Source organism: Tamandua tetradactyla, chromosome 4 (genome assembly GCF_023851605.1).
Source record: "Tamandua tetradactyla isolate mTamTet1 chromosome 4, mTamTet1.pri, whole genome shotgun sequence".
Classification (NCBI taxonomy): domain Eukaryota; kingdom Metazoa; phylum Chordata; class Mammalia; order Pilosa; family Myrmecophagidae; genus Tamandua; species Tamandua tetradactyla.
This window is the reverse complement of record NC_135330.1, coordinates 106,444,504-106,467,419: the sequence shown is the minus strand read 5'-3', so window position 1 is coordinate 106,467,419 and position 22,916 is coordinate 106,444,504. Positions and strand designations below refer to the sequence as shown.

The 22,916-nt window shown below is 36.8% G+C and overlaps 2 protein-coding genes across 4 annotated transcripts in view; both read left to right on the top strand.

The window, feature by feature from the left end:
- Positions 1-17,424, top strand: part of VPS36 (vacuolar protein sorting 36 homolog) — a 39,288-nt gene extending 21,864 nt beyond the window's left edge. For all 3 annotated transcript variants that reach the window (XM_077158168.1, XM_077158170.1, XM_077158169.1), the window contains exons 5-14: positions 4,338-4,427; positions 5,130-5,216; positions 9,844-9,876; positions 9,998-10,075; positions 10,655-10,789; positions 11,936-12,001; positions 15,205-15,269; positions 15,869-15,953; positions 17,064-17,140; positions 17,224-17,424. In XM_077158168.1, the coding sequence (XP_077014283.1) occupies positions 4,338-4,427; positions 5,130-5,216; positions 9,844-9,876; positions 9,998-10,075; positions 10,655-10,789; positions 11,936-12,001; positions 15,205-15,269; positions 15,869-15,953; positions 17,064-17,140; positions 17,224-17,317 (810 nt within the window). In that variant the 3' untranslated portion in view covers positions 17,318-17,424. The remainder of the gene's footprint in view (positions 1-4,337; positions 4,428-5,129; positions 5,217-9,843; positions 9,877-9,997; positions 10,076-10,654; positions 10,790-11,935; positions 12,002-15,204; positions 15,270-15,868; positions 15,954-17,063; positions 17,141-17,223) is intronic.
- Positions 17,425-20,892: 3,468 nt separating this feature from the next.
- Positions 20,893-22,916, top strand: part of THSD1 (thrombospondin type 1 domain containing 1) — a 28,819-nt gene continuing 26,795 nt past the window's right edge. The window contains exon 1 of the mRNA XM_077158167.1: positions 20,893-22,420. The gene's annotated coding sequence lies outside the window, so the exon portion shown is untranslated. The remainder of the gene's footprint in view (positions 22,421-22,916) is intronic.

The following is a 22,916-nucleotide window of genomic DNA, read 5'->3' as shown; positions in this document are numbered from 1 at the left end:
TTTTCCTTGTGGTTACCATGGGTTTAAAATTTAATACCCTAAACATATAACAGTTATATTTGGTTTGATACCAGCTTAACTTCGATATCATGCATATATACTTTTCCTATGCCCTTCTGTCCCTCCACCAGTTTCCTTGTACTTATTGCTACTTGTATCTTTGTACACTGTACTTCCCTTCATTTCCTTGAATAGTTTTAAGGTCTTTTTTAAAAGACATTGTTTGGTGTGTTCACATTCTCATCTTCTTCATTGGTATTTTTATCCTCCCTTTGGATGGGACGTCCTTTCCTGATTCTTTGTCTTATACTCTTTTGTTATATACTGTACATTTTAATATTTTGAAATTTTAACTCTAGGATTTACTGTCTGGGGTGTCTGTTTCTTGGTTTTTTAACCAAGTTGATGGTAAGACAGATTTTCCTGAACTTCAGCCCTTATATCAGGAAGGTCTGCCCAAGGTGAATATACTGTGCAAGGTTTTCCTTGTCTTTCTGGTCATCTTTCTTGTCTTGGATTTTGCTTGTTTGTAGTTTCCTGTTTACAGTAGTTTAGTTTTCCAGGAGGTAGACCTCCCCTATAGAATATTTGAAGCTGGCAAGTCTTTGCTCTAGATTGTCCAGCTCTATAGTTTCTTATACTCCTTTCCTTGTGCCATGCTACTTTTGCCTGGAGGGAAAATTCTGGCAGGATGGGCACCCCAAAGAGTTCTTATCCTAAGTCAACCTTTGCCAACCACAGTAGGGCCAGGGACCTATGGAGAAGGTGCATACTGCCTCTAAAGTGCCCCAGGTAGGAGAAGACTCTAAAACCTTCTCTAATGGCTACCCAAAGCTGGGCTTTTCTTGCCTGTCCAGCAAGTGCAGCCCATATGTTACCTGTCCCTGCATCTCTGAGGAAGAGGAAAAGATAAACTACAGCTGTGCCTTTAAATCTCCATTGCCTATGTACCTGTCTAGGGAGGGTTGAAAGAATGACTGCCATCACCATTATCTGTGCCAAAGGGTTGAAAGAATGACTGCCATCACCATTATCTGTGCCAGGTTGAAACAGTAGGTGCCCTTAGAGTTGGGACCTAGCAATCCAAATTCTCTAATTGAAAGCTGTGATTGGCAACTTATGCCCAATCCTGTTCTTGGGGAAGATTTTTATGTCCCATTCTGTTACCAGCAGCTAGCCAGGAACTGGACCCCATGGTGGCCTGCTGTGAGATTAGAGGGTCAGCCAAGGTAGTCGCCGTGGGTAGAGAGCGATTTACTGTCATTTACTGTAGTTTATCTTTTCCTTCCTCCCACTCTTCTCTGGATGATATACAGCATTCTTCTGGACTCTGGAGTTTCAAAATCGTTGTTTCACACAGTTCCTGCCTGTTTAGTTGTTTTGGTGGAAGGACTGAGTCCTGGAGCACCCTACTTTGTCATTTTCCCTGGAAGTCTCTTCACCATATTTTTACAATAAAATTTTAAGATAATCTTAAGCCTCGTTAGAGAGTGAAACATGCAGTTTAGCTTGCAGTGAGGATAGGAAACAGGAAGGTGTGATCACAAGAAAGAAGCAGAAGCTGGAAATAGCTGAAGTTGTGCCACTAGGCCACACTTTTCATTAAGCTTATGTATTTATTTATTCATTTTTAATTGGAGAAGTTTTGGGTTGCAGAACAATCATGCATAAAGTATAAGACTCCCATTTACCACCCTGTTATTAACACCTTGCATTAGTGTGGTACATTTATTACAATTGATGAAAGCACACTTTTATTATACTGTTAACAGTAGTCCATGGTTTAACTTAGGGTTCACTGTGTTGTGCAGTTCCATGGACTTTCTTTTTTAAAATTTTTATTCTAGTACCATGTATACACATATAATTTACCCTCTTAGCTACATTCAAATATATAATTCAGTATGTTAATTACATTCCTCACAGTGTGCTGTCATCATCACCATCTATTTTATCAAAACTTTTCCATCATCCCAAATAAAAACTACCCTTTAAGCCTAACTCAGTGTTCCCAGTCCCCACCTTGTAAGCATTATTCTAGATTCTGACTCTATGAGTTTGCTTATTTAAATTATTGCAAATCAGTGAGATGATAGGATATTTGTCCTTTTATGTCTGGCTTATTCCACTCAACATGATGTCCTCAAGGTTCATCCATGTCATCACATATATCAGAACTTCATTCCTTTTTAGGGCTAACATGCTTTTGCATGTATATACCACATTTTATTTATCCATTCACCAGTTGATGGACATTTGGGCTGCCTCCAGTTTTTGGCAATTGTAAATAAAGCTACTATGGACATCAGTGTGAAAATATCGTTTGAGTCTCTGCTTTCAGTTTTTTCAGGTATATACCTAAAAGCAGGACTGCTGGGTCATATGGTAATTCTTTTTTTTTTTTTTTTGATGATTTGAGAGAATCACACTTGCCAAGACTGCATCATACATATTTCACAATAGTATATGAGAAAATCTCTTTTTTTCTTTTAGTATTTTTATTGAGAAATATTCTCACCTTCCATACATGGTGTACAATCAGTGGCTTACAATATCGTCACATAGTTGTGTATTCATCACCATAATCATTTTTTAGAAATAAAAAGGAAAAAGAAAAAAACTCATACGTATCATACACCTTACCCCTTCCTCTCATTGACCACTAGTATTTCCATCTACCCAATTCCTTTTACCCTTTGTCCCCCCTATAATTTATTTATTTTTTAATCCATATTTTTTTACTCATCTGTTCATACCCTGGATAAAAGGAAATTTAATACAAGGTTTTCACAATCACATAATCATATTGTAAACGTTATCTATTTATACAATCGTCTTCAAGAATCAAGGCTACTGGAACACAGATCAACAGTTTCAGGTATTTCCCTCTAGCCACTCCAATATACCATAAATTAAAAAGGGAATATCTCTATAATGCATAATAACCTCCAGGATAACCTCTCAACTGTTTGAAATCTCTTGGCCACTGAAACTTCATTTTGTCTTATTTCTCTCTTCCCCCATTTGGTCAAGAAGCTTTCTCCATCCCTTAATGCTGGGTCCCGGCTCATCCCAGGATTTCTGTTCCACGTTGCCAGGCAGATTTACACCCCTGGAAGTCATGTCCCATGTAGGAGGGAAGGCAGTGAATTCACCTGCTGAATTGGCTTAGAGAGAGAGGCCACATCTGAGCAACAAAAGAGATTCTCTGGGGGTGAACTTAGGCCTTATTTTAAGTAGGCTTAGCCTATCAGTTGCAGGAATAAGTTTTGTAGGGGCGAACCCCAAGATCAAGGACTTGGCCTATTGATTTGGCTGTCCCCACTGTTTGCTAGAAGATCAGAAATTCTCCACCCGATGCAAAAGTTGAATATTTCTTCCTTTCTTCCCAGTGCCCCAAGGGGACTTTGCAAATACTTTTTTATTGTCTGCCCAGATTATTCTGGGATATATTGGGGCATCACACTAACCTGGACAAACCAACAAAATCTCATGCCCTATTCAGTATTCCCTATATGGTAATTCTATACCTTACTTTTCGAGGAACTGCCAGACTCTCTTCCACAGTGGCTGTCATGAAGTTTTCAGTGGTATAGTCTGGCTAAAGAGACAGAATATAACACAGTAAAATTAAATTTCCTCAGTATCTGAAAGATCACCAGCCTTAAGTTAGGCAGATCTCCCCAGATGTAATCATTTAAGTACTTAGCCCACAGAATAGTAAGTTATTTGGTTTGATTGGTAAGTCCCTATATAAGTGTTCTTAAGACATTTACAATTTTATTTGTCTGTCCGTAACATTATAAATTATTATTTTTTTACCTGTAGTTCCTCACCCAGTGCTTCTCACACAGTAGGCACAGAACAAATACAAGAGCCTGTATGAAGTCATTTTCACTCTACTTGAAATATATATTTGATTTTTTTTGTGTGAGCATAGGCATGTTTTGGCCCTAATTTCTGCCTTCAAATTTTAAATAAATTATTTTCTGCTTCCTTCATGGAAAATGGTTGTATATTTTTCCTGGCACTGCGTTTGTTTCACTATAGGTTGAAAACAATCCACATATGCAGGATTATTTAAAGTGTTTATTTCATTGTCACTCATCTCTTTGGTGAATAGCCCGTTTGTATAGAAAGGTCAGTTCCTTCTTTTTTTTTCTTTGTGCTTTTTGAAGTTGATCCAAGAAAAGAACTTCCTTTCATTTCCTTTGATGTCTCTGTGAATTCTAAGCTTGTTCAGACCTTTAACTGAAGAAATGTTAAGTAATAATTTGTATAAGGGTGTAAGGATGCCATAACCCTACTCACTTAAAGTATGTGTATGCATATAACAGTTTTACAGGCGTTTATCAGAGGAAATGACACAGAGAAGATGGGAGAATCTGCCAGTTTCCCAGTCAGTACAAACAAGTAGAGGATATCAGGTATTTTTTTTTAACTATTTGCTAATACAGTATTTTCAACTGTGTACTTTTTTGCATCTTTATTAAGGAAAGGACTCCGTGATTGTAGAACTTTATAGAAGCAAAGCAATGTTATCCTTATTTTATTTTTGTAGCATCTAATTTAGTGCTCTATAGACAGTACATATTTAGTAAACATAGAAGACTGCTTAACAGTATTTCTAAGGGGAGTAGAAGTCAGATTCCACATACTACTTTCTGTTCTTCATAATCAGAGCACTAAACAGTGCTGGATGGCATTTTCCAGACCAGGCTAAATTAATCACTAACCACGGACAGGCACTCAAATATGTGGCTGCAGCTTATATAGTCACTGGCTAGTGCCAATATTTTAACTATAGTTTCTTGCAGATTTGATACCCTATTAAGAATCTGTTGCATAATCACTTGCCAAGGAACAAAAATGAATTGAATAATTTATATCTAAAATATAGGACAAAATATGCCATTTATTATATATTCAGTTTTCTTTAATGATTTGAAGATCTTTATGTACCGTAGGAAGCTGACAAATGTTTTGAAAGAAATTTAGATTTCTTTCTGTTGTTTTTCTTTGGTCCTTTGTGGGTCTTTTCCTGCCATTGGGTAACACAGTGTGTTGAGATACAAAAGATTTTGTTTCCTTCCTATGTTGTATTTCTTATTTCTGCTTTTGTTTTTCAGCCAGGAAGAATAAGGGCTGTAGGAATTGTAGGTATTGAAAGGAAACTGGAAGAAAAAAGAAAAGAAACTGACAAAAACATTTCTGAGGTAATTATTACACAAATTCTGGTCAGCCGTCTTTTTCAGCCTTTTGTGTTTATTATTTTTGGTACAGCTATGCCTAATTCTTTTCTGTAATTGAAATATATTTAGTTTTCCTGAAACCACAGTCTCCTATTCCATTTAAGAGGTCCATCTCAGGTTGGCATAATTTAACCAAAACATGTTCTAACAGCCTTTTTCTAAAAAGAAGTAAAAAAAAGAAAGGTCAATATGTTTTCTCTGCTCAATTTTTTTTTTGGTAGACTATATAGTGGAGGTCACATTTCATTTTTCCGTGTGACTGTCCTATTATTGCAACACCATTTGTTGAATTCTTTGGGGGGTGGTAGTGGAGGGGAAGTGCATGGGCCAAGTAATTACTCAGTTTTTAATGCAATAGTTTCTCTACCTCAGTCTCCTGGTAGGGCAGTTTCAAAAGTTTCTAGGGTCTATGCTGCTTGCCCTTTCAGCCTTTCTGAGGACCCCTTGCACACATTCTATTAGAGTTGGGAAATCCCTCCCAGTTTTAGGTGCTGTCCTCAGATTGGCCTGCTATGAATACCATTGGCTCGGTGGGTTCTCTTATTCTCAGAGCTGTCAGTAGCCCTGTTGTTCCCCTTTCCTTCCCCTTGCATGGATGTGGCTATCGTGCAGGACTTGTGGCTCTTGGTAGTTTGTCCCTCTCTGTTTGTATCATAGAGTTTTGTGGGTATCTTCTAACTTAGTTGTTTTTTTTTATGCATATTTCTGTTTATTTTGGCTCATATTTATTAAGTATCTTCTATTAGATTTATGTATTGAAGGAACACTGCTCCAGAAAATTCTGAGTTGGCCAGTTGTCATGTAGTTGATAAGCCGTAGGATGTGTTTGTCAAAACATAGTTGTAGAGGTGAGCAAGATCAAATATTAGCAAAATACTATAAAACTTAAAACTAAGAATCAAATCGTATGGCTGAGCCATATTTCTATAACTGGGTTTTTATTGCTCCTTTGAAGTAGTTCAATCCGACTAATTCATTTTTTGCAAATTAGAGGCATTCATTGATTATAAAATATATACTGCAAAAAGCTGGATATTTAGACGTAGAATTATATACTGTAGAGCTGGCTGAAAGTGAAATTTTAAAATTTAATAGGAAAAGACCAACTACTGCCAAGAAAAATTAGAATTATGAAACAATGTGGACTGATGAGACACACATAACAAATTGAAAACAATGGAATTTGCATACATTCACATATATAACAGATGAGAACATTAAATTTTAAGCACAAAACCAGTTGGTGATTTATTTCATTAATAGTAAATGGATATAAATCAGTAAAATGTATGTGAAAATATGAAGACCAGAAATAATACATGGCTAAAAGTCATGGAAACAGTCCCAAAGTGGAACAGTACAGGGCTCATGTGCAATTTCAATGGCATGTAACTTAAGTAAATGTTTATTACAGTTTTAGCAAGCTTCCTTTTTCATTTACAAAGTTAATTTGGGATGTGCAGTAAGGAGATTAGCATACCAGTCTTGTGGGGGCAGACCTGCTGTTTAGGGTGAAATCTTTTGATTAGTTGTTTCCATGGAGATGTGATATACCCAAATGTCAGTATGATCTTTTGATTAGATTATTTCCATGGCGATGTGACCACACCCATTTGAGGTGGGTCTTAATTTGTTAACTGGAGTCCTTTAAAAGCGGAAATGTTTTAAAGAAAGTTCAGACACAGACATGTAGAGAGATGCTCGGTGTGCCCACACAGACACCTGGATAGACACAAACATTTGGAGATGTAGAACCCATGAGACATCGCCATCTGCCTTTCCGTGAAAGGACCCGCATTACTGAAATACCAGAACTTGGAAAGAGCCAAGGTCTTGTCACTTAGTTTTGAAGTATTATGTATGTATTGTCTGTGAGTTTTGGTTTTGTGATCCAGTTGTCCTCCCTGGTGTTGTGATCCAGCTACTGTCTGTTTTTATGTGGGGATTTGTAGAGATTTAAAAACTGTGTCGTCACAGCCACCATCTTCCCAGAATCCTCTAATCTCATTTTGAAAAACTGCTTAACTTCTTTTAGTCTCAGTTTTCTTTTCAATAAAGTATATACATGTTTATATGTGCCTTTCCAGGTTGTTTTGAACATAACCCTGGTATTACCTTCAAATTAATGTTTTTGTTTATTTATGAGATACGTTATTCTATTTCCATCTAATTTTCATGAAATCTCACAGCTAAAAGGACTGTACACAAGCAGTTGTGCTCTGTAATGTGGGTCACTAATACATTCAGCAAGCAGATGGTCCTTGCTCTCTGTGGACTTGTCACATCTGACCCCAAGATGCTGTGAATGTAGTGGTGACAAGCCAGACACAGGCAGGCAAATAGGAGTTATCTACAGTGCAAGAAATGCAACGTTAGGGAAAAATACAGGGTGCAATAGGAACAACAAATGGCCCCTAACTTCCAGTGGGATCAGAAAAGGTTTGTTAGCAGAAGTAGCCTCAATGTCAAGACCTGAAAAATCAGTTGGCAGAGGGAACAGCATCTGCACAGGTACAGAATCAAGAGTACTGAAACAGAAAATTCACGAATAGATTGTTAGTTACTGACACTGGTTATCAAAGTAATGACTGCAAGTCAGTAAGAAATAATGCCATAAATCAGGATAGACCACAGTTGTAAAGCAGAGATGCCGTTTTTCTCAAAATTGGAGTGGGAATTGGGACATAGTAGAGGGATAGGTGAATCTGTAAACTGGTAAATAAAGTAATAAAATGGGCATGTGCATCTATTTTGCATTTGTGCCTATATTGCTTTAATTTTTATTATAGGTAGATTTTAGACATTTGGCTGATTCCAAATTTTAAAAGTGAAAAGCTTTTGTTTGTGTTTTGTAATTAAAATATTTTAGGGATAATTCTTCTAAGGCACTAAAATATTTATTTTATTTTCTTCCATTGTATTTTTTTAGCTTTTTTATTGTGTAGTATAACATATATAGAAAGCAAAGAAAGAAAAAAGCAATAGTTTTCAAAGCACTGTTCACAAGTAGTTACAGGACAGATCCCAGAGTTTGTCATGGGCTACCATACAGCCCTCTCAGATTTTTTTCCTTCTAGCTGCTCTAGAATATAGAAGGCTAGAAGGCTTAAATACTTTTTTATTATCACAATTGACTTTTTTTCTTCTTTTTTGTAAAAAATAACATATACAAAAAAGCAATAAATTTCAAAGCACAGCACAATTAGTTATAAATATAAATATTTATATTTATATATAAATATAACAAACATTGGCTAAATATGTAAGAAATAGGGTTAATTTTTTGTATTATATTACTCTTATTTTTGGCATATTTTTCCTATGAAAATATAATACAATAAAGAAAGTGATTTGCCATATAAATTTGTTCAAATGTTGTCTTATTGGTTTTCTTTATACAGGTAAAAGAAATATATTAATACTTTATATAGTCAAAGTAAAAATCTTAAGTGTATAAAAGGTTTGTGTGTTTTATTTTTTAAAACTAGGTTGGTGTGTGATTTGCCCTTAATTTAAATGTTAGAAATGAGTTAGTTTGAGAGCTGGTGCCCAGAGTTTCCCACAAAAGGTTTCCTGCATCTGCTGTTTGTTGCTGATAAGAATCCAGTGTTTAAGCCTTTTGTTTATCTGAGGAAATTCCTGTTAGGTGTGTGCACAGTCCCCTTTGTTTTCTGTATTAGTCTTAGTGAGTTGGCGGTAAGAATCTTACACAGCACTCTATTCTTTTAGTAAAATCCTTTCGCACATGAAGGATACCTTCCTGCATGTTATTAAGATGGGCACAAGCTGATCAAAGCCTGTTGATCACTAGTCTATGTAAATGGAAAGATTTCCATTACTGATGTTTCTTAATTGACCTTTGAAATTAACGCTTATGCACATCAATTAGAATAAATCTGGAAATATATTTTTCATCACTTGAAATAATTTATTATATCTGAGTTAGTTTGAAGAGGCCTTTGAAGTGGCTTCTAGATGTAGTGAGTTAAACAATTCATGAGTTTTATTTGAAACTTTTTGGTAGTATTTGAATGTTATTCTTATGTGATATTCACATAACCCAAAGCTACAAGCATAATCTGTTCATATTCAAAGGTTGAGGTTCTCTGATTCAGTTATATCACACCTGCTTTTAAAACCAGAGTTATTATGCCCAAAGAAGTATTCCTGCCAGCTGCCTATCGCCTTTTTTCAACAGGAAGGCTTTACAATGCCTTTGATTCTTAACTTCCTGAGAGGAAATGATTTTGGAAAAAACCAATGAAAAATTTTCTTGCTTCTATCAAAGAACAATAAAAAATATTTTCTGAACTATAACTGATGTTACCTTTTGTTTGTTTAATCAATAATAGCTATTTTCTCTTTAAGAATTTGAAAAGGTTTTGCAGTTCGTTTTGGAAACAACAAAACCGAACTGAATTCTCAGGGTAGGCGATATATTTTTGTATAAATATTCATGCAAATAAATTAAAACTTGTAAGAAATTTCATAAAATTTTATTATAGTAAAGAAAATACAGAAAGTGTTTCATCGCTTGAAAGCATTTTAACCATTTAGGCAGATGCCAACAAACATGTGTTTCTCATTTCAGGCCTTTGAGGACCTCAGCAAGCTAATGGTCAAGGTATGTGCCATTTGCGCCTATTTAATTCATCCCAATTATGATATGGTTTTGAAAATATACCTTGTTTTTAGACACTTTGGGGACATTGTTTCTTTTTGGTCTTTTGCTTTTTTCTGGACAGGCTAAGGAAATGGTGGAATTATCGAAGTCAATTGCTAATAAAATTAAAGACAAACAAGGTGACATCACAGAAGATGAGGTAAATAAGTTACCTGTTTAAGGCATTAGAAACCAAATTGCACAAATAATGCAAAGATGATTTGGTAGTTTACCAGTTTTCTTTCTTAATGTAATGCTTTATTTCTTTTAGGACTCAAGGATAAATGAAAGTATTAAAAGAAAGTGACCATAAAAACTTTGTTAGTTCTAGTAGGAATGAAGGTTATCTTAGTACCTTCTCTTGGAGGATAGAAAACAAAAGTATTGAAATGTTGTCATATCTGTTTCATTAAAGCTGTCTACAATCTGGCCACACCCATTTTCTTTTCTAAATTTTAGGTCATATCATTTGGTTGGCATTAAGTATAATATAGTTGTATCTTAATCTCCTCTGGCACCAAATTTGTGAGTATAAGATACAAGATAGGAGAAGGAAGAATAAAATCTAGATTTATTCAAGTAACTCTGCTCTCTCAATAGTTCACAGTATAGAAACCTAGTAGAAGAAATGGTGAAATATGGAAATAATTGTATTTATTGCTGGAATATTTGAAATGTTGGAGAGGAGTGCTAATTCTGGAGAGTGATTTTTTTTTTTATATTTTTTCCTTCATTATAGACTATCAGGTTTAAATCCTACTTGCTGAGCATGGGAATAGCTAACCCAGTTACCAGGGAAACCCACGGCTCAGGCACACAGTACCACATGCAGCTGGCCAAACAGCTGGTTGGAATACTGCAGGCACCTTTAGAGGTAAAAGCCAAAAAAACTGTGTGAAACTATTTCAGTGTCATCAGAAATCCTAAGAAACAGAAATCCTTTCATAACGTGGTTACATTCAACTTTCCTGTTAGTTTTTCTTTTGGAAATGTTAATTAAATCACTGTGCTTAGTAATGATTATTTGTCAGCAACCTTCTAAATTGTTTTCACCATCCTTTTCAAATAGGTATAGCTTTCTAAATCTATTTGATAGGAAGTTGTTTTATTTCTTATTTTCAAAAGGAAATATATGATCTTTCTCTATTCCCATATACTCTCAAATATATAATGCACGAAGTAATTAGATATTATAAATATTGCAGTATGTAATTGTAAAATAAAAGACTCTTTTAAACATACTATAATCATTTCATGCCAAAAAATTTAAAATAATTTAATATCAAATATCCAGGTAATGTTTAAATTTTCTCTTACAGTTGGATTATTCAAATCAGAATGCATTGCGATTGATTCGTGTTGAGTTTTTTTGTTTTTAAATCCCTAGATTTCCTCTTTCCCCACATTTCTTTTTGCCACATGAAGTTTATTAAAGAAACTAGTTGGCTAGCCTATAGAGTTTCTCATCATTTGAATTTTGCTAATTGTATCTCTCTAGTGTTTAACATGCTCTCTCTCCTATGTATTGTCTATAAACTGGTTGCTATATCTAGAGGTTCCCTTTTTATTTTGTGGCAAAAATATTTCATAGATGGTGTTGTGTGCTTCTATCAGGAGGTATATAATGCCTGGTTTGTTTTGTTACCAGCCATGAACCATCATTTCCTAGACCTGTTATTTCATTAGGGATGGCGAAATGGTGTTATTTATAATTCTGTAATTCCATCTTTATTTACTAACTGGAATAGTTTAAAAATCTTTAAATATACATTTTGAAGCATTTCATTTTGATCATTTAAGTAAATGTTAAAACAGTAATAATGACATTAAATATTGAATTTTAAATGCCCCATGGTACCTCACTAGATTTCCCTGTGTGTAAATATGTAACTATAGTTTTTAAAACCTAAATTAATTTTCTGATTTCTGTTAAGAAATGTAGATAAGTAAATTAGTTTTACTATCCCCATTTGGGTGCAAATTTATTATAATTATACTTTTTTATTTTATATTTTAACAGGAACGAGGGGGAATAATGTCACTTACAGAGGTGTACTGTTTAGTAAATCGAGCCCGAGGAATGGAAGTAAGAATAAAATGTTTAGGTGTTCTGTTAACTAAATATAGACTTTTCCAAATAATACAAATTCTCCTCCAGTGAATACAATTTGGGGAAGAGTTGTGAATATCAAAGCTATTTCGAGAATCAGTTTGGTCCAGTGGGAAGAATATGGTTCTGGGATCCAGAAAGTAGATTCTTTACTGGTTTTGCCAGTGAATTTTTTGGGGGGTGGAGGGGGGCGGTGCATGGTCTGGGAATCGATTCTGGGTCTCCCGCATGAAAGGTGAGCATTTTACCACTGAACAACCCATGCACCTTTTGTCAGTGATTTACTTCAAGCAGTGTACTTAACTGTCCAGGACCCAGTTTTCTGAGTTTGGACTGAGCTCAAATACTTGGGTCTTTACTGTGGCAGATAAGGTTGTGCATGAGGCCCTTTCTCTCTTAGTAGAAGGAATTAACTTGGTTGGATGCAGCTTGCCTTGTATAATTTAGAGGGAGAGCACCCATCTTCTCTGGCTAGGTATCAGCAGCAGATGTCCTTCAACTCCCATTGCCGCCACACCCAGATATCCTTGGCTTTGAGGGTTTTTTTGGGTGTGCTGTGTGAGCTCAAGACCATTTGCAGTAATGTGGTGTCAGCAGCTGCCTCCGTTGCAGGTGACTCACACCACAACTTTCCATCCCTTACCCCGTGCCTTGAGCTGAGTCCCTGCTCTGGGTTCCTACTGAATAGGCATATTAACTGCTACTATGGGGTGCTCACTCTCTGCCAGACAAGCTCCCAAGCACTCCGCTCCTGTCATTTCACTTACCCTCCCAGTAACTCGATGAGGGTGCTATTTTTACTATCCTCATTTGGGGTTAATTTGGGGATGAGGAGATTGAGGCTCAGCAAGATTAAATAACTTGACTAAGATCACATCAGGAGCCAGCAGCTGACCAGCGTTTGGATCAGGCTGGGCCAGCTCTGGAGCTATGGCTTGTAGCCCTCCAGTCCTGAGCATGCTGCCGCCATTCTACCCGGGCTGCTCATTCCCCACGAGTCCTGCTGTGCTCATGGGCCTGTTTTCCTCTCTTGTTTTGCTCTTCTGAGCCTCCCACTTACCCGGGCTGAAAATGGGGCAGCTAGGATTGACACACCTCTCTCTTCATGCCACCTGTTAGGGGCAGGTCCTATGTAAGACATCTGTGACGAGCTCCTCCCCCTTCCCTCCTTGCCTACCATGCGGATTTAGGTACTGAACCGTTCCCTTCCCCTGGATAATGAAAAAATGGTCTTTTACTTGGTCTTCCTATTTGTATCCTCTTCTTCTCCAGTGAGTTGGATACCACTGTCAAATTGATTTGCCTAAAACATATCTCTCATTAGTCTCACTCTCACTAGGTCTGCACTGGCCACACGGAAAATTCCATTGGCCCTCGTTACCCTCTATGATTGTCTGGCATATTGTGCTTCTGAACTTCCTTTGTGTCTCCCTGTGTTTCAGCCAACACAACTGAATTATTCTTGTATTAATTAATTATATATTGGTCTTGCACTTTACAACATCTTTGCCTTTATTTATGTATTTCCTGGCACCTGGAATGTCCTTTCCCCATCTGAGTGTCCAGATCTTAAGGTCCTTCAAGGTACAACTGAAGTATCACCCCTGTCACAAAACCTGTCAGGCTAGAAATACTCTGTCTGTCCTTTGAATGCCCACTGCACCGTGCTGGGCTCTCTTCTGCCTTTTTACCAGGTAATAGAGTTTTTAATGTGTGTGTTGTCTTATTTCCCTTAAGAAGCTATTAACTTCTTAAAGGAAGGATTCTTGTATGATTTATCTGCATTTTCCAGTGTATCTAGAATAGCAGTTTTTACCTAAAAATGATCACTAATTAATTGTTGAATGATTGGATGACTGTGTTGTGTAACTCATTCATCCAAATGCTCAAAATAAAACACACAACAATACACACATGTGAGTGTAAGAAGGAATAAAGAGTTGATTATTACGTATGTCTTTTCTCTTACTATATCCAGAGACTTTTGTTCAGTTCATTTATTTCTGAGGGGTTAAAAGAGAATTTATTCCAACTCCTCCTCCTCCTCCTCCTCCTCCTCCCCCTCCTCCTCCTCCTCCTCTAGTAGCATCCAAGGACGGAGGGCCATCTCAACCCACTTCAGTTGTCCACCCCAACTGCTAGTCTAGTACCCAGCTAGTCGCAGACTTATGGAGTTGAGATGATTAATAAGGAGATGAAATATTCTCCTAAGATAGCCACAGTGTGGTACAATTGTAAATATCCCCATCTTTGGGTAAAAAGACCTGGGTTTGAACCCTGTTTTGTCTGTTTTCAACTGAATGAACCTGGGCAAGTTCTTTGATCACTGAGCCATTTCCTCATGTCTAAAAAGAAGACAACAAGAAAACCTTCTTTACAGGGTTAAAGTGCTTTTGCAAAAATACCTCGTATTCGGGAAAGCAGAAACAAATGCAAACTGTTACTCTTCTAAGATAAAAGTCATCATCATCATCGAGACTATGCCTGGCACTGTGTTGTGTGCTTTGTCTTGTTAATTCTCCCAGTGACACCTTGGAGGTGGGTATTAATCTCTTTTTAAAGATGAGGAAAACAAAGAGTGGAAAGATTAAGTAATTTACTCAAGGGTCTAGAAGTTAACAAGGGGCAAAGCCAAGATGTGGACCTAGAATCTGTATGAGTCAGAGACCTACTTGTCACCACCATACTGCCAACACCTTTAAAGCTGTGCCATCCCACCTGGCTGCCACCACCCACCTGTTGACCTGTGAACTGTGGCTGAGCCAAATTGAGAGCTGTGAGTGCAAAATGCCCACCAGATTTAGAATTTAAAAAAACGAAATGTAAAATATCTCAGTAATTTTTTTATATTGAATATAGGTTGTGTTGATAGTATTTGGGATCTACTGGGGTATAAATTACAATATTAAAATTCAGTTCACCTGTTTCTTTAAAGTAGCTGTTAGAAAATTTAAAATTACATACATGCCATGTTAAATTTCTCTTGTATAGCACTGCTTAGATGAATGAATGTCTTTTGCTCCTTTGCTAACTCTTTTGCCTTGTAATGATTAAGTCATCTCAAATCCCTGATAGATTGTCTTTTTTTTTACTTCCCTTCCTGTTTTGGTGATCATGATAATTATATAGCATCAATCTATTAATTTGTAGTGTAAACTAGATTTTTTTTTCTCCATTAGTTGCTCTCGCCAGAAGATTTAGTGAATGCATGCAAGATGCTAGAAGCATTGAAATTACCTCTCAGGTAAAGGAACCACCACAGGATGTTTGTTTAGAGTAGATTGGACAGCCTGCAATGTTTGCCATCAGGCATAGAAGGCTAGAATATTGCCCCTGTGACATGATATCCTGTGCCCAGGATGTACCTGCCAGGAGAAGCACCTTCTGTCATCTCAGCTTCCATCTTTATCAGGGCCGTGTGTCATAAAGGAGCCAGTAGTCAGACTGTTGATTTGGATCATGAGACAAGAGGGTGGGTTCTTTCCAGGAGGTCAGAATAACCATCACCCCTCCCCTAGACATTTTGTATTCAATCTCTAGAGGCTTAGATTTGTGAATGTTGAGCTGTAAATTACATTTTCCTTATCCCAAGGGACTAAAAAAGTAGCCACACATATTTTATTTAACATACAGATTTTAGTTTATAATTTTATTAACTCTTTACGCATGAGGTTTTCAGTTATCCCATTGTTGCTTGTTGTTGTTAAGGCTTTAAATGTTGTTTTTGTGTTAATAGTGCTCTCGTACTTGGTTATAAAAAAAAAGTAAAAAGTGTTGGCTCCTGCTTAGTGGTCAAAGATTGTAGGTAATTCATTGCTTTGTTCTCCCATCTGTGGTTTTCAGGCTCCGTGTTTTTGACAGTGGTGTCATGGTACTTGAGTTGCAGTCCCACAAGGAAGAGGAAATGGTGGCCTCGGCCCTAGAGACGGTACGTGAACCCAGTTTCCTTCAGTTATTAGAGTTTACTGTGAAGACTCAAAGTGTTTAGAAACTTGAGAGACAGGATTTCCTTTTGCATTTGACTTTAGTTTCAGACCCAATTAAAAACAGTTAATCATTAGCAATAAATAAATATTTATCAAGATTACGTTTTAAAAGCTCCTTTGAAACTTGTGTTTATTGACACTCATAAAATCGTATAAATAAGGAGAATTAGAATGAATGAGGAATAAATAAGCTTCAATTGAAGCTTACTATTGAGAACAAGTTTTTAACTTTGTTCATCAGAGTATTACACTTAATTGAACTTTTTCTTTCAGTAGTAACTACATAAGGAGCTTTGTAAAACAATTACAAGTTGGGGGTGCAAAGGTAATTCAGTGGAAGAATTCTTGCCTGCCATACGGGAGACCCAGGTTCGATTCCTGGCCCCTGCATTTCCCTCCTCCACCATCCCCCCCCAAAAAAAATTCAACAAATGGTGCTGTAGTAACGGGATAGACACATGGAAAAAGAATGAAATGTGACCCCCACCATACAGCAGACAAAAAAAAAAAATCACAAGTTGTTTTGTGAAAGAATTGCTTCAAAAAATGTAAAAAGTAGTTGTAGTTTAGACAGATTTTAAGGACCAAACTGCTATGTTACTCGTTAGAATACTTGAAATATTATTGCCTTCATAGTCTCTGTGGTGAGCTGGTATAATCTGAACATCTTGCATTTATTATACATCTTATTTTAAACCAGATGAAAGCCCCAAGACCATAGATATTTCTACCACATATTTTAAACAAACACGTAATATGTATTCAATTCTATTCTTTTCAGAATAGAGAATAATTCTTTTTCTGCTTTAGCAGAGTGCCTTTGTTATATCATAGAAGGCTTCATTTTGATATTTTAGTTTCTTTATTTGTTCTGTGTCTACCAACTCTTATAGAATTAAACATCAGTGAAGAAGATTTAGTTCAATCATGATAATATTCTGGGGATTTTGGAAGAAAATTGTTTCCTAGGAATATGGTAGACATTCTCCCTAGGTTAATACCCAGATGACCTAAATTATCACTTTTTTTTTTCTGCTTTGCCTTTCTCCTAGATTTCAGAGAAGGGATCCTTAACATCTGAAGAATTTGCCAAGCTTGTGGGAATGTCTGTCCTCCTGGCCAAAGAACGGTAAATAAGGTCCTTATGTTGCATTAAAATTTGTATTTCTGAACAGACAGCTGATTGATTGTTTTGTTCCCTTTAATTCTTAGGTTGCTTCTTGCAGAGAAGATGGGCCATCTTTGCCGAGACGACTCAGTGGAAGGCTTGCGATTTTATCCAAATCTATTTATGACACAGAGCTAAGAACTTAGTATTTGAAATACTTTTTGTCTTTTTACTTGTATCATGTAGAGGTTGTATGGCATTGAGCTAAAAGAGATAAATCCTGGTAAATTGAGAATTTATTGGAACTTCGCAGTATAATATAAACTCTTAATTTCTTCCTAAACATTATGGTCCACAAAGCTTATTTAGGATAAATAGGAAAATATAAAATATTGAATGCCAATATGAATTTAAAATCATGTTATAATTATATAGAACCTTCAGAGTTTGACCTGAAAATCAAGTGAATTTTAACTTGATCATCAAATCTGTCCATTTGTATAGAAGAGAATTTTTAGTTCATGGGGTCAGATAAAGAGAAGTTAGTTGCTGGTTTGGGCAGGTTAGATCACTGTTTTTAGGAGACTAAAAATTCCCTGAATTATAAATGAAATTTTTCTCCATATCTAATGAGCCCATTTTGGGGATCTTCACAAAACCAAGTCATCCCTATGAGAACCTGATAACAGTGGAACAAATAACAAGCTGCTTAAGGCCATATCAGTCTCCTCCTAAGGGCTTTTAGAAACAGTCATTAGCATGTCTTCAACGACCAAATAAAGTATCTTTTAATAAGGAGAGAATTTTATTCAATTTATGTACATATAATATGACTAATTTCTTTTTTTTTTTTTTAAGTGATGATTTCATGGCTGGCATTTAAAGGATGCAACTATGCCATTTTTTTTCAAAAGTGCTGTGGATTTGGACACTGAGTTAAAGAGCTGTGTAGACATGCCCAAATACAAGAGTTCAAATTTGGGAAGTAGATGGCCCAGGCATTCTCTGAGATTGCCGCGTGAGTGAAGGGGCAGGGGGCCTTTTAACTGGCTTTTCAGAAACCTCAGATCCTTAGTACTCTTTTTCCTCAAAGCCAAGGACAAGGAAATAGAAAATGGAAAAGAAATATGTTTCTTTTTTCTTCTTTCAAGGAACTTCAGCACTGAGCTTTAAAAAAATCCGTCCTATTTCAGCAAACTTTTTTGTTGTTCTTGGCCCTACCTATTTTAAGTTGTGTGGAAAAACTATATTAGTAAAAAGTCTTACTGATATAGTAACTGGCTATTACTGAATTTTGACTGCTGAAGTTTTAGAGTGGCCTGCCTGACTGCATGTGTCACTTCTATACAGCATACAGTTTGCTGGCATTGCCTCAAACTCAGGGATCCCACGGGCACAGAAAGGAAAACCCCATCTGAGACTGAGTTGGGTGGGAGGGGCAGTGATGGTTCTCTGCTGGACCATGTCCCCTCAGGGTTGCCTGCAGAGCATGGAGGGCACTGCATTGAGAGAAACATCAGCGAGACTCGGAGGAGAGATACCCAGGCTCAGACTCTGGAATTCTTGTCACATTCTCACAGAAGGAATCAGAGGCTGCTTGCTAAAAAGACCCCTGGGAGAAGTTCCAGGGATCCTCAGCTGCTAACCCAGGGAATCCCTCTAGGGGCGGCCAAAATCAATTCTGACCCCCCCTTAAAAGCTGTTGTCACTGCTTGGTATCTTCCAGTGTGGCCATGCAGCCTGCTGTAGGCTTTGTTTTCCCAAACTGTTACTGATTCATTCTTCATTGTCATGACAGATTCCCTGATTGCCCCATTGCTCACCCTCAGGTTTCTTTGGGTACACTTTCAGTGTCCGGCCACCCAGTCCTTTCAGGGATTTGCTGGATATAAGTTTGTTGTATATGTCAGTCTTCACACACACATGCAAACACACACTTTCACACACGCTATCTCATCTGGCTCAGGTTTTTAAATATTACAAAGATAAGTAAATAATTATCTGTTTCGCCAGTTGGAAATGAATTCTAGTTAAGATTGAACTAGAGGGTATAGCTCTGATGGGTTAGTTACAGCAAATCCACGTAAATCAGTGTATTTGCTTTAGTGGGATAACAAATTAACATAAGTGGCACAATCATAATTGTTAACTAAAGAAGAAAAGTGATGTATGAATATATTGTGGAAAGTCACATCAATTTTTTAAAAGTATGATTAAGTTTACTTTATTTTGTGTTTCAAGTGGGCATTCTTCCTTGTTTCTCTACCTCTGTATGTATTTTTATCTTTTTTTTTTTCCAAATAAGATGTTATTCCTTGTCTTCTGTTGGTAAAGGTCACATTTAACCACAACTAATCAGGCCCTAAGTGCAAAAAAGTTCTGTCTTGGTGCTTTCCACTGGTATAATGATTATTTTTGCTTTCCTAACTTGGCTCTGAGGAGCAAAAAATCTGTTTCTAGCTTTATGATATTGGAATATTTCTAGTCACTTATTGTCAAGAAAATTTTTTTTACATTGTATAAGTGAAGATTGTTTTCGGGGTTAAATGATTGGTATTGATGTATATATGGTAAACTTATTACAAAATTAAAAAACAATTTTTCTGAACTTGGTGTTCTATTAAAATGTTTTTAAAACAATATATGAAAATGATAAACCTTGAAGTTAGAATAAACCAGGATTCATCCTTTTTTAGACTTTATAATCCAGAACTGATTGTAAATATTTATAACAACATGCCCTTGCTATTTGGGTTATTTTAAAAGAATGGGAAATGGTCCTGAACTTTTTTACAAACACCTGATGTGAAGTCCACTGTTGATCAACCACGGGAATGTGCTCTCTCTCCTTCCCTATTAGCAGAGGAATCTGACTGGAACACGGAGTTGTCATTGAGCATCGTTCTCAAGCTCTAATACTTAAATTGGATTTCCTTAGCCCAACAGTCTCAGAGCCATCATTTTGGTATAGTGGAGTCACAGCTTACAAGGTCGTTAGGTTATAAGGACTGTGGACAAAATCAAGTCTCCCTTCAAGATTATTCTTGAAAATTTTTTAATTTGCCAATAAAGTTCAATATATAGAGTCTTGCTGTAGAGGGATATGTGGGTATGGATATATTATAAATATAGTATGTACAACATATAATAAAGACTTTTTAGCAGCAGTAGACTTCTATAATTTTAATTATTATACTATTGACGCTATTTAAATGAACATATCTTTTTCTGCCAGTAAATATAGTTGAATTTATGTAAATTTATTGCTAATCGAATCCCTCATGATGAATGTAAGCTGCACACGGGAAGAGATTTTTATCTGGTTTGCTCAAGGATGCATCCTCAAAGCCTAGAAGAGAGCCTAACACATAGTAAGTGTTCATTGAATATTTACTCAATGAATGAACTCTGATGTATGCACTTCTATAATCTGTCTTCATTTTTTTTTAAGGCATAATATATTTTATTCATTTATTTTGTCTATTGTCTCACTCTACCCACAGAAGATATGCCGTATCCCCAGTGCCTAAACTGTTCCTGACACACAGTGCGTACTCCAAGAATGAAGGAAAAGCTATTTACATTTTTAAAAAGTTATATGAATTTTATATTACAAATGTCAGTTTCCAAACCAGATAATAAAGTATTCCATTATTAATGTCTATTTATCATAAGAGGTATTCAAGTAACCTTGAAACAGGTCAATCCTACACTATTATTTTAGTTAAAATAAGTCCAACTATGACACACAATGATAACTAATTTTAAATTAAAATTACAGTCAAGATTTGCCTTCTCCAAATATAGATTCTCTCAGGTAGTCCATCCGAGCATCCTTTGTTGATAATGCCATAGAGTTCCATTCAAAATGAGGTGTAAAGCTGTGGGAATCCTTTGAAATTAGTTCATGCTGCATAGACTTTGAATCCTCCTTGGAAGTCAAAGTGGATCTTTCTTCCTGGCAATGCCCTAAAGACCTTTTCCTGCCTCATAGCTCCTTTTATTCTTCAGTTTTTGCAGTATCAACAACAGATGATTTTTCCTGTACAGCCTTCTATCATCATACAGTAGCCTTTTTCTCTTATCAGCTCTCCACATCTTCATAATGCCTCTCTCCCTAGTAAGATAACTACACAAATCAAGGGACCCTAAATTACTTGATAGCCCAAAATTTCCAAGTGGTATTTTTCATGGCAGATTTTCCGTTTAAATGAGGCATGTTTCTACAAAAAGCTCTTGAATCCAGAAATTCCAAAGCAATCCTTTCAGCTCCTGGTGGCATCCTTGATCCACCTCTCTAGGTATATGATTCCCAGTGCATTTCTGGCAGTTATCCAAAAATTATATTATGGTTACCATAATATAATTATGGGGAAGAGGCTTTTCCCTTTCATCCAAGACATACTCGAAATCTCTGAAGTAAATTCCTCCCACAACGCCAGACAACTCTTCTGGAGGGTCCAGGAGAAGGTTGGTTACTATGGCTTGGAAGTCAGAGTTACTCCCAGTCTCCAACAGGGCATGCGACAGGGTCAGTTGTCTCGCTTACCACTCAGCTCCCAGGATTTTTAGCCCTTCTCGAGAGACATTCCCTTTTTCTGATGGAGACTAACCCCAAACCAAGAAAAAAAGCCGGGGAAGGGTAAACGTGCAAGGCAGAAGCTCTGTCTTCATTTTATCCTGCCTTAACACCCATCCTTCAATTCAGTTAAATACCTTTTTGAATCCACGTCACTTTTGTGTGAGGAACTTTGTGGGGCACTGTACCTGAGAAGAGGGCAGCCTAGTTGGGGAAATAGATGTAAGCACCTTTAATTGAGGACGAATGAAGTGAGTGCCATGGCAGGGTCACAAGGCCATACAGTGGGGGACAAAGAAAGGAGACTTTGGTTCTGATGGAAGGACCTGGGAAGGCTTTATGGGTGAGGATCCTGGTAACCCAGTAGGCATTAGAAACACTTGCTGGTCAAGGAGACACCATGCGATATACCCTTCCTGCTCCTGGGATGCCTCTCCCATGTCTGTCCAAACATCCCCTCATTATTCCTCCTCATTCGCTTGTTCTACCCCCCACACCACGCAATCCCACCTGCTTTTTAAAAGTCTCTGTTTTGAGCCCACATCTCTCCTATTTCTAAACTCCCCATAAGAGTTCTCTCTGTCCCATAAACTTAACTATGTTTTGTCTTGTTCTTTACTTGTTGTCTTGATACAGAAAGAAGAGAACTTGGATTCCTTTAAGTTCGAGGACTGTCATAAGCACTTCTTTTGAATTATCACTGGCCTAGGCGATTGTACATGGTAGATTCCTACTTAAATATTAACTGAATTGAGTGATTTGGGGATTATGATACTATGTTAACCAGGCAAATCTGAATCTGTGCCCTTTCCCCTCTTCCCAAAATTCTTCTCAGCCAGATTTGTCCCAGTTCAGCTTGTCTGACATCCATGCTTTCTTACTCAAATTCCATGATATGGAACATATCTGTGATGTGGGAAGCACTCCAGGAAAATCAGGTTACATACCTGTAAGATCTTATTTTATAAGCTGTTGTATTACAGTGTGAAAATTGGGACAGCTTTTATCTCAGAGTAGTACCTAGGGAAATAAAAAGATTTCCCCATTTGTTTGAAGGGAGTTATTGAGAGTGATAGTGTATAAATTTTATACAATTTGCAAAAGATCACTGGACCAGACACCCAGAAAGAGAACTGAAGGTGTCTTGCCAGCCATCTTTGTTTTAGTTCAATACTGACAAGACCATACCACTCTTCTTTGGAATGCATTTTTTTCTCT